The 15385-nt window shown below is 45.0% G+C and overlaps 1 protein-coding gene across 1 annotated transcript; it reads right to left on the reverse strand.

The window, feature by feature from the left end:
* Positions 1 to 245: 245 nt before the first annotated feature.
* LOC117884143 (cytochrome c oxidase subunit 5A, mitochondrial) lies at positions 246 to 13815 on the reverse strand. Its single transcript, XM_034784293.1, has 5 exons — positions 13607 to 13815; positions 6497 to 6613; positions 4192 to 4313; positions 2463 to 2585; positions 246 to 406 (listed from the first exon to the last, which is right to left on the reverse strand). The coding sequence occupies exons 1-4, from the start codon at positions 13695 to 13697 to the stop codon at positions 2472 to 2474; spliced, it is 444 nt and encodes a 147-aa protein (XP_034640184.1). The 5' UTR covers positions 13698 to 13815; the 3' UTR covers positions 246 to 406; positions 2463 to 2471.
* Positions 13816 to 15385: the final 1570 nt, after the last annotated feature.

The following is a 15385-nucleotide window of genomic DNA, read 5'->3' on the forward strand; positions in this document are numbered from 1 at the left end:
CAATACTTTTATCTTTAGAATTCTAGTAAACTTCACATGTTGTGAATATAACATCCCATTTAGGAACTCTGCAGCTGGCCTTGGAAACCAACACTGTTGCTGGATGGATTCAGGGTGGGTTATACAGTTAATAGCAGGCTGGCTCTATCCAAAGTGTATTTTCGCTACTCACTTTGCTCTTGGGAAATTTCATTTTTTGGTTTTCCTCTTCAATATTACCACAGAGGCAACAAGGACCAAGCTCGGTTCAAACCCATTTCTCCTTTATTAGTTCCAACTTCACATTACATACATTGGGGCTCAATAAAGAAAGAAGATATTTCAAATAAGGTAATATTTTAACATCTGTGTCTCCAGGCGACTGTGTACAATCACTGAGCATTAATAAAATGCATGTGCAGCCCATCTGGAAGAGAACAGATAAGGGATTAGTTTAAAAAAATTACTTTAAGCAGGCCAATACTTCCACACCATTTTAGGTGGTCTCAGATCATATGGTGTTCTTCCCATCACTCAATCAACACATTGCCAGGTTTAACAAACAGTCTAATTCTTCAGGCCCAGAAGAGCAGTACCCGCACCAGTGACCCAGCATTACCACTCCACCCGAGAGGGGTGGGGGGAAATGTTAGAAACGCAGTTTTTACCCCTTTAAACAGGCCAATTTGTTGAAGTTTTTAAAAGGGTGAAAATGCAAAGTTTGAGATGCTTTAAGGTTACATATATCTCAGCTTAAAAGCTCAGCCATCTTCTGTATAACCCATTATTTTCTGAGAGTGAAGCCCATTTCTAATAAATTGATATGCATCAGTTGCATCATCACTGAAAGTCGTGTTATGCTTCACTCTGGTCTACGTAATAATCAACATTTACATTCAGTGGCTGGAGCTTATTTGCTATTGTGATAGATACCCATTGGCCAACTGACAGCCTTTTGGTACCAAGCTGTCAGCCAGTGATGCAGCAACATAAGCATTAGCTAATGTTAGACAATGGGAAACTTATTACTTTAAAACAGGATGTAGATTCCCATTCAAGTTGTATTTGAATTTGAGGACAGATACCAGCTTTCAAGCTTAACCCTAAAAACAGATCCATCGCCTTTGAAGCACTGAAAATACCTCCCCCAAGCACCATTAAAGAACGTTAGACTAGAACAGAGATTAACTTTGAGCTAAAACAGCTCCTTGAAACTGCGCTTGAAACTACTGAAGCCAACAGGAGTTTTGCCCACCGAGCACATAAGCCCTAGCTACGCTATGAAATTGACCTGTCCACTATGTTGTAAGCAAAGGGTTCCCCCAAGCCAGTGCTGTGCTTTTTGAACAGCTGAAGGGGACAGTGCTATTTTCAGCACTGGGTGGAGCCAGATCACACTTTTGAAAGATGCAGAAGATTTATCCCTTCTACATCAGCAGCTTCAATCCTGCGGACAGTTGTTGCCAGCAATGGGACCACTTCCCAACATAGGGAAGCACTAGTGTCCTGTTCTATCTTCTGTTTAAAAGGGTTAGACAGACTGAGATGTTAAAGTAAAGATTAGCACCATTTCATCTGGGATGATCCTTCCATAGGGAGGGAAAGAGCTTCTTGCAAAGACTGCTGGGAAGCAAAAATTTTATATACTTCTGAGCAAGTATGGTAACAGCTTATTGTCAAGGCAACAGACTCAAAGCTGCAACACTGAAAAGAAATGAGGATTCTTTAAAGACCAGTAATTGTATCAATCAAGCAAACATCTAGAACACTGAACATTGCCTCTTCCCCTCACTGCCTGCCCTCCAAGCAGCAGAAACACATTATTAGATTTTAGTAGTACTACAGCTAGGTGATCAAAATTATCAACACATGAAAATGTTTCTCTCCACATATCTTCTGTCTTCTTGCTGTATTTGGACAAATGCATTTGATAGGCCCTCTTTTACTTTTATTAAAGGCACCATCTAAAGTTTTCCATTTAGGAATGGAGTCTAGGATCCTTGGATTTAAAAAGACATCTGTCAATGTTAACCTCCTTTCATTTTCAGGATGCATTAGAGACTCTAGGGGAAATATTTCAGTAACTGAATATTACGATTTCTGTTACAAAAACCTCTCTCCACTTATTAAACCATGCTCAGATTAGTCTACCACACCAGTCTCTCACCCACAGCCCCTTTGATTTCTTTTCACAGAAATCATTACAATTAGGAATTGGACTTTAGACACCCTCATTCTGTATATATAACTAAAAAGAGAACTCTGAACTTTTCACTGAGCATAACCTTACTGTAGACACTACTGAATTGTTTTCCATTGCCAGGTAGTGCAAGTCCCAAAAGTCTTACCTATGAAACATGCATTCCACCACCCTTCTCTTTAGGGGTTCCTTATATCCAAGGAAGACTGCTATATACCCTTAAAAGGAGTTTTAGGCTACGTAGTCCCATCTCAGGGTTCTAGGAAGATACGGTTCCCCTTACCAATTATGTTTATGCTTTGTCCAGGCCCAGTTCCTCTGGAGTGGAGATTCCCAATTCATTCAAAGTTGGTCTAAGTTCCTGGATAACATAAGGGTAGATTTCCTTGTGAGGGCCTGCCTTGTCCTAATCAGAAGAGGAAAAAATTAATTCAATAGCAAAGAGATGGCAAAGAAAAATCAATATTGCACTGTATGCCAGACTATGTCTGCCTGTGTCTGAGAATAACGTACTCACAACAGGATCTACAGCTTGATCCACTTATTGCTAGTGATAAAATAGTTTATCCCCAATAAGATGGAAAGGTAACATTGTAGCACTGCTTAAGAACAAACAAAACAAAAAAAATCAGATGAACCTTCCATAGAATATCTACACTGAAGTCCGCTAATCACAGCTTGTACTTATTTGGCTGGAGTCAAGTACAAAGAGGTAGTAGCTAAATTCATTCATTTACTGCAGTGTTTTTCAAGTGTTCATAATGTGGACTTCTTCCAACCTAACCACAGTTATGTGGACTACCCTCCCGCATTCACTATCATGCAGGCCACCTCATTGCCTATTAAACCACAGCAGTTGCTTACATGGAAAATAAATGGGTGGTGTGAGATTTTGTGCTGCACAGAACTCCCACTGGAAGCAGAGTTAGGACAAAGCTGAGTGTTTCAGAAACCCCCCTCCCAGACTATCTGTAATGAAACATACAAACTGAATACAAGGAAAAACAGCACTAGGTGAACAGCTGGCTCTCCACACATCTCTAGATGCTCTGCAGACCAGTTTGAGGGCTGCCTGTTGATTGCTTTGGCAAAAAAGAGCAAGAGATACACGAATATCTAAACAAGTCCAAAGAAAGGGTCAGTTTATAAAACATAAAACGTTAGTTTCGTGTTTCTTTCAGGGGTTAAGGAGAAGTCACCCCCACAAAAGCCTTTCAAACAGGGTTTTAGGGGAGAAGAGAAGTTTGGGAGGGGGGTTATAAACCAATCTGATCCCCTACATTTCCCCCAAAGGAAATATTTTCAAGAATCATCTCAGTGGCCAGTCATTCTGGCATAGAAGGAAGGAGGAGGAGAGCAAAAAAAGACAGGGTGCAGAGAAAAGAGAGACGATAAGTTTAGCATGTGGTCATCTTTGTTAAATTCCCTGAAAAAATGCTACAGTTGTACAGAGCTGTTTGACTTTCACAGCCATGCTATTTATATTCATATGTATGTTTTAGATGATTTGGTGATAGGCAAGGTCTCAGTTTGGTCTCCCTTAAAAGATATGTCCAGTATAGACACTTCTGAAAGTCAGGCCACATTAGCACACGATTCTCCTACAAGTTTGCCTGGTGAAGAAAAGGGGACGACATGTTCCTTTTCTCATATTCTACAGTGTGGGCGGCAGAGGCTCACCTCTTTATTCTGTTCTCTTCTAAAGAGGAGGGTCAATAGAGGGGAAGGAAGAAGTACAGCTGTATCCAGTGCATTTACACCTGTGATCCTATACAGGAGGGATTTTCTGTTGGTACTTAAACAGCAACAAATTAAAACTGATTTTGGCCATGCAATCTTAGTCAAACTACTAGTTCCAGTACCATCAGGAAACTGGGGGTTTCCCCTGCTTAGGTGGGTGAAAATACAACATGAGAAGCTAGGAGACTCATCTCCATTTTAAAACCCTTTCAGCAGCATGAAAGCACAAGCAGCAGCATTTCCAACATACCCCAAGTCACCACTATACGGACCTTTACAACTTCTAGGATGCGGACCGCAGTAGCAAAGTCATTTAACCGTCTGCATGCTCTCAAAGCAGCATCGATGATTTTTGGTTCTGGCACCAGATCGTAGCCCACCAACGTGTTCATGCCTGTCAGAAGAAGATAAGAATGACAGCCTGAGGAAACCCTCATTATTTAATAGGTAAAAGAAGGGTTAGAACCTGTTGCGAGAGTTCTTTTCAAAGTTCAGCCTAGGGTCTCCCTCATCATCCACTTTCCTTCCATCTCCATGATATTTTTAACATGATCATCATGGTGATAAACAAGCACCATCAAAATCAATTTCAATCTTATCTCTTCCACATTCCAGAACTATTTTCCCCCATCTGTTCCTTTCACTCTTTTCTTGCCATTGCAGTATGATGCTAGTCACGTGATCTCATTATTTACAAAAGCTTTAACAAAAAAGATCGGGCAGCCCCTGGGCCAGCAGCAGGAGTTTGGGTGTGTGGGAGGGGGCTCAGGGCTAGGGGCAGGGAGTTGGGGAGAGCGGGGATGCCTACCTTGGGGTAGTAGACTCCCCAGCTCCTACCGGCATGGCCTCCCTGCAGCTCCTAGGCAGAGCAGGGGCGGGAAGTCTCCGCACCACGCACTGCCTGCAGGCGCCATCCCCGCAGCTCCCATTGGCTGCAGTTCCCAGCCAATGGGAGCTGCGGCAGCCAGTGCTTGTTGCAGGAGTAGCAGAGCCCCTGTCCTGACCCCTGGCTCCACCGCCTAGGAGCTGCAGGGACGCAGAGACAGTAGGAAGGCCCTGCCAGCCACAACCTCCCCCCCTCCCCCAAGCACCCACACACACCCCGACCGTGTTTTTGCCCCCCCCCCCAAGAGCACCCACGGCCGCCCGCCCGCCCAGGTTTTAGTCAGGGCAGGTATTTTTAGTAAAAGTTATGGACAGATGATGGGCCCGTGACTTTTTGTTCACAGCCCTGCGACTTTTACTAAACATATCCGTGACTAAAACGTAGCCTTAGCTATAAGAAGTGAACTCCAGATCTATTACATCAGTGTTTTTCAAAGTTTGGGTTGTGACCCAGTGTTAGGTTGCGGCACGTAAGGCACTGGGTCGCCTTGCTCAGCACCCAGGGACCCTAGCGGCTCTGGTGAACACTGCCGAGTGGAATGTTAAAAGTCCCATTGGCGGGGCTGCCCAGCTAAGGCGGGCTAGTGCCTACCTGTTCCAATGCTGCGCCCCAGAAGCGGCCAGCAGCGGGTCCAGCTTCTAGGCAGTGGGGCCACAGGGCTCCACTCGCTGCCCTCACCTCATGCACCGGCTCTGAACTCCCATTGGCCGGGACCTAGGAGGCGGTGCCTGCGGGTGAGAGCTGCGCGGAGTTGCTTGCATGCCTCTGCCTAGGAGCCAGACCTGCTGCTGGCCACTTCTGGGGCGCAGCATGATCCGCGGTGCCAGGACAGGCAGGAAGCCTGTCTCTTGCACCCCAGCTGCGCCACTGATCGGGAGCCACCAGAAGCAAGTCCGTGCCCCAACCCCTTCCTGCACCCCAATCCCCTCATCCCCAGCACCATCCTAGAGGCTGCACCCCCAGCCCAGATCCCTGACCCCCCTCCCACACCCCGACCCCAGCCCAGAGCCCCCCACACACCCTGAACCCCTCATTCCCAGCCCCACTCCACAGCCCTCACCCCAACCCTCTGTCCCAGTCCTGAGCCCCTCCCACACCCCAAACCCCTCATCACCAGCTCCATTGGGTTGCGGGCATCAACAATTTTCTTCAACTGGGTCCCCAGAAAAAAAGTTTGAAAGCCACTATACTACATCACTGACCATCTTAACAGTGCTGATACAGCAATCACAATGAAGCAGCAAGTCACACGGATTGCACTTGGACTACACAAGTAACCCCACTCCTTAATCTCAGGTGTCTACATTCTAGAAAAGGCAAGACCCCATCACCCTATGCCCTTGATTAGCACTCAGTAAGTTAAGACTACACTGGAGGTTCCTGGGTTCTTTTAACTCCTTCACAAATGTCTAATATTACAGAGTAAGTGTAGTAGTTTGTGTCATTCAAGGTAGTTTAGAAAACATACACCGACCGTACAGTTCAGTATTATGGAAGTGAATTTTGGGAGAATTTCTGAGCTCTCTGCCTATAGCACAGCATATCTGCCCTGCTATAGCATAAACTTTTACTTTCTGACATAGCTGTAACGTTCAGGGGTCATAATATTTCAAAGCAGTTTAGGTTTCCCCATATTACCATAGCCATGAGTATTTCAATATCAGACATTCCTTCCTTCCCTTTTAACACACCTTTCCTTAGCTCCCAGGCATCAATATCTGGTTTGTTGAAGTATGTCACCCAGCGAGCATCAAATTCTTCATCTGACTCTTGTGTCCCATGAGAGTAGCAACGAGCAGGCAACACAGCTGTGTGAGGAAGGAAGAAGAAAGAGTTGAAGTGAAAACAGAAGAAATTTAGTTCAAAAACTTAGGCCAAGAGACTGCAGCTATGACGTCGTCATGTCTACACAGCAACTAGATACCCACAGCTAGCCCACGCAAGCTGACTTGAGCTCATAGGGCTGTGTCAATGCTGTATAGACTTCTGGGCTTGGGCTTTAAGACTCTGCGGGGTGGGAGGATCTCAGAGTTCGGGCTCCAGTCTACACAACGGAACAGCCCCGCAGCCTGAGTCAACTGGCATGGGTCAGCTGTGGATTTTTCTTTGCTGTGTAGACATAACTTTAGTCAGGATGCAGCAAGTACATAATAGATCTGAGTCACTAATTCAGTACATTTAAAGTCCCAGTGATGTGCTCTGTGGTAAGACGGTCCAAGTAAAGGCCTTTCAAGTAAGTGTTTGCTCTCCCTTTGAAAGAGCAAATCTACAAAATGTTTACAAACTGGATTCAAAATTGTAGTTACCAGCTCTCAAAAAAGCACTAGTTTATGCTTAATAAAAGTGATCACCCTGAAATTGTTAGAATCTGTTGTTGAACAATTAATTTTTAAAAAGGCTTCCAGGTCCCCAAATAGAAAAAGAAAAACCACTGCAGTACCTTTGCTCTGCAGCAAAGGAGTAAACCAGCCAAAAATGGTAGTCAACATTCAGGAAGCTCTATTTACAGTATCTAGTTGGCAACACTGTCATCATTTATGACTTCACAAGGATATTTGCCAGCTAACACTATGCCAATTTTTGCATCAAATGAAATGGTGGGAAAGCAGAAAGTGAACTCCACCATTCCTGCCTCCTAAGGGCTTGTCTACGTATGGAAATTGACCAGAATAGCTATTCCACAATAGCTCCTTATGTAGACACTTACTTCAGAATAAGAGCATTCACCCAGGGAGTTGTTGCAGAATAGCTATTGTGTTTCAAATTTACACTCTACTTTATTGTGGAATGATTTCCCCATGTAAGCCCTACAATTGCTAAATAGTTGGTTTAGTAATCTAAGGGAGGAAATGTTTTCTAGTTTCTAAATCCTATTTCTAACAGTAAGAAACACTGAGAGGGTAGGACAATTGGATGACTCAGAGGGAGAAGTAGCAGGATACACACAAGTCTGGGTAACCAGATTCAATAGTGGATGAAAGCTAACTTTCAATTAATGGCTGTTCAGTGGCCTGAGTAAAGTGACTTGGTAGCATTTGTATAGTGCCTTTGTGTACAAGTGTCCAGTCCCCAAAAAACACCTATGCTGTCTCCAGCGGCATCCTGGAGGCAGAACTACTCTTACCCCAAGAATAGAATAGTGAAGCCTTGTGGTGGAAATCTACATTATCACTACTACAGCTATTCAATGAGTCAGCACAGAACCTCAATCTTTGGGGTTGTCATCAGCACTAAGTTTCCATTGAAACTTGAGTATCTGACAGTTTCTTAAAAACATTCATTTAAATTTAATAAAAGTGGGCTGGTTTCTAAGATGAATTCAATTAACATGGTTGTAATCTAGTTTCCTCCCCTAATACTGTTCTTTATCACAAGGGGTTTTCTGAACACTAAACAAGGGATGAACAAGTAGCCTTTGCCAACAGCAACTAACAGCTATGGGACTAGCTGCTGCGCAAACAGGCAGTTAGATCCGTACTCTCAAGAGTAAGTGCTTCCCCAGCTGCTCCACCCACAGATGATAAAGATGACTAGGACCCATCAATTTCACTCTATGATTGGTACTGTTGAAAGAGTAATTGCACTCAGGAGCATGGCACTAATTGCCAACCTAGCCTACCCTAAAGACAAGAGTCTAGGAGAAAAGGGAAAGAAGTTAAGACTCATTCCTTTCTAACTTAGATGCAACACATTATTTTGTTCATATTGACCAAAGTTTTATTAAGTTCTCTGGGGCGGGGGCATGTCTTATTCTATGTTTTGTAAAGTGCTATCTGCATCTACAGCACTATATAAATGTTTAATGTGTGTTAAAGACTTCTGTGCTATACTTTGGTTTGTTCATGCTGACTAACCATTTTTTTTCTAGCTTGAAGTGACACTAGGAAATTTACCATTAAGCATGAAGCAAATATAATTTTCCTAAAAACACAATATGGACTTAAGACAATGGATCCTAATTACAAAAAAAATTGCAAAATACAAAGGAATGTTCTCCTAAACATCACTCTCTCCAATACATAGTCAGACTAAAGTTACGTTTAACAGAATGGCCTGAGTGCAACAGATTCTTGCCAGACATTGATTCAGTACATCATTTGAACAAAGCTTTCACAGTGTATTCAATGTTCCCCAAAACGTAACAGATTATTGCATCATTCAAAATGTAGATTATGAATTACTGATTTAGAAATCAAAGAGTTCTCTTAAAAAGATGCATATCTCTCCACAGTATTACAATGCCTTCCTAATAGAATGGACAATGAACACCCTCAGGTATACCACTCAATTGTAGCTAATTGGAAGTCAATTGAAACTCATTAAATTTGTCTAGAATGACTGACAACCCTTCACCTTCCAGGTACACAAGTATTCAGGGATCTGGGAGAAAAGAGTATTCTGAACTACTTTGTAATAATCAGACCTTCACTTGACATATTCTTGATTTTTAATGCTTTAAATGTGGTACACCTCTATAACGATGGCTACTTAAGTTAAAAAAATGCTGTCAACTTAATCATATTTCAAACAATGTTCCTTGTGTGTGGGCGTACTAAATTTAAGATTAAAAGCGTAAATTTTAAAAAACCAATTTCCTTTTCCTCTCCCCTTCTCCCCCCCCAAAATCTCAAGCTGGAAAATGGAAGTATTGGGGAGAGTTTTCTCAGGCATCAACCCAAGACTGTGGAATGAGCTCTCAGAGGAACTAAGGACCATCACAAGAGCGGCCATACTGGGTCAGACTAAAGGTCCATTTAGCCCAGTATCTTCCATCAGTGGCCAATGCCAGGTGCCCCAGGGGGAATGAACAGAACATGAAATCATCAAGTGATCTATGCCCTGTCATCCATTCCCAGCTTCTGGCAAACAGAGGCTAGGGACACCATCACAATCTTCACCACCTTCCACTATAAGCAAAAGGCACATTTCTTTGACTTTGCTTTTTCTGACATATATAGCAACATATGTATTATAAAAAATTCCAACATATGATAGTCTACTACACACACTTCTCCAAGGGAAAATATGACAGTACAAATACAACAGCCATATAGCTTAATGCATTACTAGAAGTTGCTCAAGTATTACGGTGATGAGCGTGGTATTACAACCTATATAGAAGTCAATTAAGTCATTTTCACTTTCAGATTCTTACTGCCTGTGTTTTGAGTTGCAATTACTGAAGATTAAACTATGTTTTTAAGGAAGTGTCATGAAAATATGTCCATTGGTTTTAGTTTTTATAACTGCATGTTTACAAAATTATATGTTACAGGCCAATTAAGTTAATAACATCCTTTTAGAAATAGATACTTGTGCACTTGAATATTAAGAGCTAGGAGCTAGAACTCAAAGCTTCCAGGATATATTCCTAACTCTACTGCTGACTTGCTTCGTGACCTTGGGCAAGTTACAGCTTCCAAACACCTTGTCTACTTATAGGTAAAAGTGAATAATACTTACCACCTCCCTTTTATAGGAGATATTCCAAAATTGACATATTTATAAAATATTTAGATCCAGCTGGAATGTGATATAAATACTAAAATTATACTGTGACGAAGAGCTGTCAACATACCCACATTTAGAAGGGGACGGCCTCAAATTCACTGTTACCCCTCACTATCCAACATACTCATCTCTATTTGGTGGTCAAGCCAGACTTGCACTCAGCTGATCTCCAGAGGAAGATGGGGACACAACAAAAGCAAAAGTAAAACATTGGTAGAAGAAAGACAAGGTCAGAAGAGTGCTGGGGGACAGGGGAGAGGAAGTGGAGGTGTGTATATATAAAAAAGGACCATTTAAAGAGATTAATTTAAAAAAATAAGTTTGAGTGAAGACATGCCCAGCAACAGAAAACAGGACATTGTACACTACACTCAAGTGTGCTAGGCATTTCACACAAAAAAGAGACAGGTCTCTGTGCCAGGGAACTTACAATCTAGAGATGCACTTGACAAAGTTATACAGGAATGAAGCACACACCAGAAAGTGGGAGGAGGGAAATACAAGTTTACAGATACTCTTATGCCATTACTCAGTTTAGACAAATGCATCTTGGAGGCATAATTTTTTTAAAGCATGAAACATTTTGTGGAGGTGATGCTGCAAAAGTGGGTCTTGGGAGTGATGTGAATGAGATAAGGATGGAGACTTGGAAACATGAAAGGACATTCCAAGCACATAGGGTAGCAGAGAGGGTAGCACACAGACTTTTGTGAAAGGCTATAAGAAGGTTAGCATTGATGGAATACAAAAGACGAGGAACCAGAAGAGGTGTATGAGAAGGGAGACAAGGGGCTTGTTTGTATTTAAGATACTACAGTGGCACAGCTGTGTCTCAGCAGCACTTGCATAGACACTACCTATCCCAATGGGAGGGATTCTCCTGTCTGCATAGGTGATCCACCTCCTCAAGAGGCAGCAGCTAGATAGATGGAAGAATTCTGCCATTGACCTAGTGTTTTCTACATAGGGACTTAGGTTGTTTTAACTACGCTATTTGGAGGGGAGGGGATTTTTCACACCCCTGACCTACATAGTTATGCCAACCTAATTTTCTAGTGTAGACCAGGCCTAGGTCAGAGATTTAAACATAGGCGCTTGAAAGCAATCAGAGAAAGCTTAACCTTGATGAGCAATTCAACAGAGTGAACATCAAGATACAGAATTGAAGACCAGGAAGAAAAGGAGGAAGATACAGCAACAAATTTTACATAAGCATTCTTTTCAAACTTATGATTTAATGGTAGCCTGGCTGCTTTTAGGAAACCACTTGAACACTTCAGAATATAAACAGGGATGCAGCAATATCAACTTCCTCAGTCCACCTTCATTTTCTTTTTGAAAAAGCAAAGATACAATCTATCCCAGGAATGACTCCTGATTTAAGTTTACTGTAGACACAGATTTGAGTTTGCAAGTGGTACATTTTTGAAACCAATAGCCTTAGAGGCCTAGTAATAATTTCAGACAAGAGCATGATATGCTCTTTCTACAGCAGTGGCTCTCAACCTTTCCAGACTACTGTACCCCTTTCAGGAGTCTGATTTGTCTTGTGTACCCCCAGGTTTCACCTCACTTAAAAAACAATTTACTTACAAAATCAGACATAGAAATACAAAAATGCCACAGCACACTATTACTGAAAAATTGCTTACTTTTTCATTTTTTACCATATTATAAATCAATATAAATATTATTTACATTTCAGTATATAGTACAGAGGTCAGCAACCTTTCAGAAGTGGTGTGCCGAGTCTTCATTTATTCACTCTGATTTAAGGTTTTGTGTGCTAGTAATACATTTTAACGTTTTTAGGTCTCTTTCTAGAAGTCTATAATATATAACTAAACTATTGTTGTATGTAAAGTAAATAAGGTTTTTAAAATGTTTAAGAAGCTTCATTTAAAATTAAATTAAAATGCAGAGCCCCCTGGACCAGTGGCCAGGACCTGGGCAGTGTGAGTGCCACTGAAAATCAGCTCGCATGCCGCCTTTGGCACACCTGCCATAGGTTGCCTACCCCTGGTATATTATATAGATCCATATAAACAAATCATTGTATGAAATTTTCGTTTGTACTGACTTTGCAAGTGCATTTTTCATAGCCTGTTGTAAAACTAGGCAAATATCTAGATGAGTTGATGTACCCCCTGCAAGACCTCTGTGAACCCCTGGTTGAGAACTACTGCTATACAGACATTCTGTCACTGTCCTACTAATCTGAGGATTAGTAAACCTTAACACTTGCACTCAAGATTTGTTTTCCCTTTGGTTGCAAGGCATGTGAGATTAACCAGAACATATATTTTTCATAACACTAGGAGAACAAGGAAAGCCTACTAGGCTGGTTTACACAAATCAAGATTTGCATGCCACAGACAGGTTAGTTTTGTTATAGAAAGGCCCATATCGTGGCTGCAAGTGGTGCCAACTATCTTCAAATCTGAGTCACTGCAGAAATGCTAGACAGCGAGTGGAGAGAGACAAGCATGAAAGAGGAAGCAAAACGGGCAACGGAGACAAAGGTAGCGGCATTGCGAAATAGGCCAGCTGGGCTGGCCCCAACTAACCTAGCCCCCTTTGCTGCCCTTCCCTAAGGAGAGACCTACTCCCCATCAGGGAGGTGGGGGCCAGAATCAGGGCCGACACTACCTCCTCTCCCTTGCAGGGAGGCTAGCACAGGTGCCCGTGCAGGCTTCACCTCCCTCTCCCCTTCAGCCAGCTCAATGTCACCTTCCCGTGGCGGCCACGGATGCAGCCATCCCCAGCGCTCCTTGGCGGGCGCGGCTCCCGCTTCGGCACGCGGGGGACCCCGGCGCAGGCACCGGAGGCTCGACCTGAAGGCGATAACTTTGACGGAGCAGGGCGGTGTCCTAGCCCGGGCCCTCCGCTCATGCCACGGGGCGGCGCGAGGACTTCGGCCGAGGCGCGGGGGGGACGAGGCTACCACAGCCGCGGCGGGGGAAGGGGGGACCGGAGTGAGGCGGAGGAAGAGGGGACGGGGTGCGGGGGAGGGTGCGGGGGGCTCACACTAGGCCGCAGGTGCAGCCAGTCCTTGAGTGACACCTCAGGTCACCGCAAGGACACGGCGCTGCCGGGCCGGCGCAGCCCCCCGGGGCCCCGCCGCTGGGCGCGCCCGGAACTGGGCGCCCCCACAGCCCCGCCCGTGACCGCGGAGCCGAGGGGGGCCGGGGCAGGGCCGGGGGCGCCAGCGCGGCCGGGCTCCAGCGGCCCGGGGCCAGCGCCGAGAAGCGGGAACAAGGCGCCGCTCGCTCCTCCGCTCATTCACTCACCGGCGGCGGCGGGCGGCTGTCGGACCCGCCGGGCCAGGCCACGGAGGCCGGCGGCGGTGCAGCGACGAAGGAGCAGGGCAGCTCCCAACATAGCGACACGGGCTGGGGAGCGGGACGGGACAACCGGGGCGCGAGGCTTCCTCTCGCCGGCCGCGCTCAGAGGCCACCACCACGCGCCTGGATCGAGGGCAAGGGGAGGGGCAGCGGCTACGGCGTCGCCGGGGGGACAAACCGCCCCCGCCACGTGACAGCGAGGAGCCGCAAGGGGGCGGGGCCTTGCGGAGCGGAGGGGAGGAGGGGCGCGGGCGGCCATTTTGAAGGGGGGCCGGCGGGGAGCGATGGCTGCTGATAGCAGAGGGACGGGGCGGGTGAGTAGGACAGGCTGCCCCCTCCCCTTGCCCCCCCATCCTGCCTCAGAATGGGGCAGATCGGAACAGGAGGGGGACTTGAAGTTGCTCCCCCAGGCCAGGTGGGGGGCGCTGCTCTCCTAAGCCAAGAAAAGGGGGGAACTGGGCTTCTCCCTTGGACTGCGTCCACCCCAGGAAGGGCCTGTTCCTGCCACGTGGGGGCTAGTAGGTGGTAACTAAAGCCGCAAAGGTATTTAGGCTCCTAACTCCCATTGAGTTCAGCGGGAGGTAGGTGTGATGGTTTGAACCCCCTTTCTGGGATGCACATGATGTCCTGGGATTTAATGGAACCTGCCTGCTCCGCTAGCCTGGGCTCCCTCTCTTGCTGAATTAGGCTCTCTGGCCTTTGGCAGCACACATGCACAGGTAGGGTCACATCAGCTGTAGAATCACACAGAGTCTGCAAACAGCTCTCTATGAGAAGACTCAGCTAGGAAATCACCCAGCACGCAAGTGCAGCTCTTCTCTGGAGAGTACACCCAAGATAATACCATCTTGTACTGTTTTGAAAGCTCCGCACAGTACAAGCTCATAAAAATTCACCCTCTCCCTCAATGTGGAAAGAGATATGCACAACTTCTCCCTCCCCCCTCCCAGTTATAAATTGCACAAACTGGGTTTAATAATAAAAACAAGTTTATTAACTATAAAAGGTAGATTTTAAATGATTATAAGGGATAGCAAACGGAACAAAGCAGATTACCAAGCAAATAAAACAAAACACACATACTAAGCTTAAGATCTTAAAGAGACTGGTTTCAAGAAATTGGCAAGTTGTAAAGTTTCTGTAGCTTAGAGTTCTAGGTATTTCTCTTTACAGACTAAACTCCTGCCTTGTCTACACTCCCACTTTACAGCGCTGCAACTTTCTCACTGTGAAAAACACCCCCCTGAGCACTGCAAGTTTCAGCGCTGTAAAGTGGCAGTGTAGACACTGCATCAGCCCTGGGAGCTGCATTCCCAGTACTGGGAGCTACTCCCCTCATAGGGGTAGTTTTTTTACAGCGTGCTGGTGCCATGACTACACAGCCATAGAGCTTTAACATTGCTTGTGAAGACATACCCTTAGACTGGACTCAGCCCTTGCTTCTCCCACAGTTCAGTTCCTTTGTCCCTTCAGGTACTGTCAGCAGTCTTTCTTCTTGGGCAGGAAGACAATGGAGAAGAGTCCTGTTTGCCTTCCTCCCCAGCCTTAAATAAGATGTACATAAGGTGGAGATCTTTTGTTCCCCAGTCTTGACCTCCCCTTCCTTTTAGTGGAAAATTACTAGAAGTCCAAGATAGTGTTTAGTACTAGGTGACAGGACCACCTGACCTAGTAGTGTCACAGCTAAGTCCAGGACACCTCTCAGGAAGGAAAGAGATTTATTGT

This window comes from Trachemys scripta, chromosome 10, assembly GCF_013100865.1.
Source record: "Trachemys scripta elegans isolate TJP31775 chromosome 10, CAS_Tse_1.0, whole genome shotgun sequence".
Taxonomy (NCBI): Eukaryota; Metazoa; Chordata; order Testudines; family Emydidae; genus Trachemys; species Trachemys scripta.

Excerpts from the sequence above, each read along its gene's own strand:
- LOC117884143 (XM_034784293.1), bottom strand. The coding sequence starts at position 13,697 with ATGTTGGGAGCTGCCCTGCTCCTTCGTCGCTGCACCGCCGCCGGCCTC. Across the intron at positions 6,614-13,606 it reads ACAGCCGCCCGCCGCCGCCG|CTGTGTTGCCTGCTCGTTGC; the intron begins GTGAGTGAATGA and ends TTCCTCACACAG. Across the intron at positions 2,586-4,191 it reads GCATCCTAGAAGTTGTAAAG|GACAAGGCAGGCCCTCACAA; the intron begins GTCCGTATAGTG and ends TCTTCTGATTAG.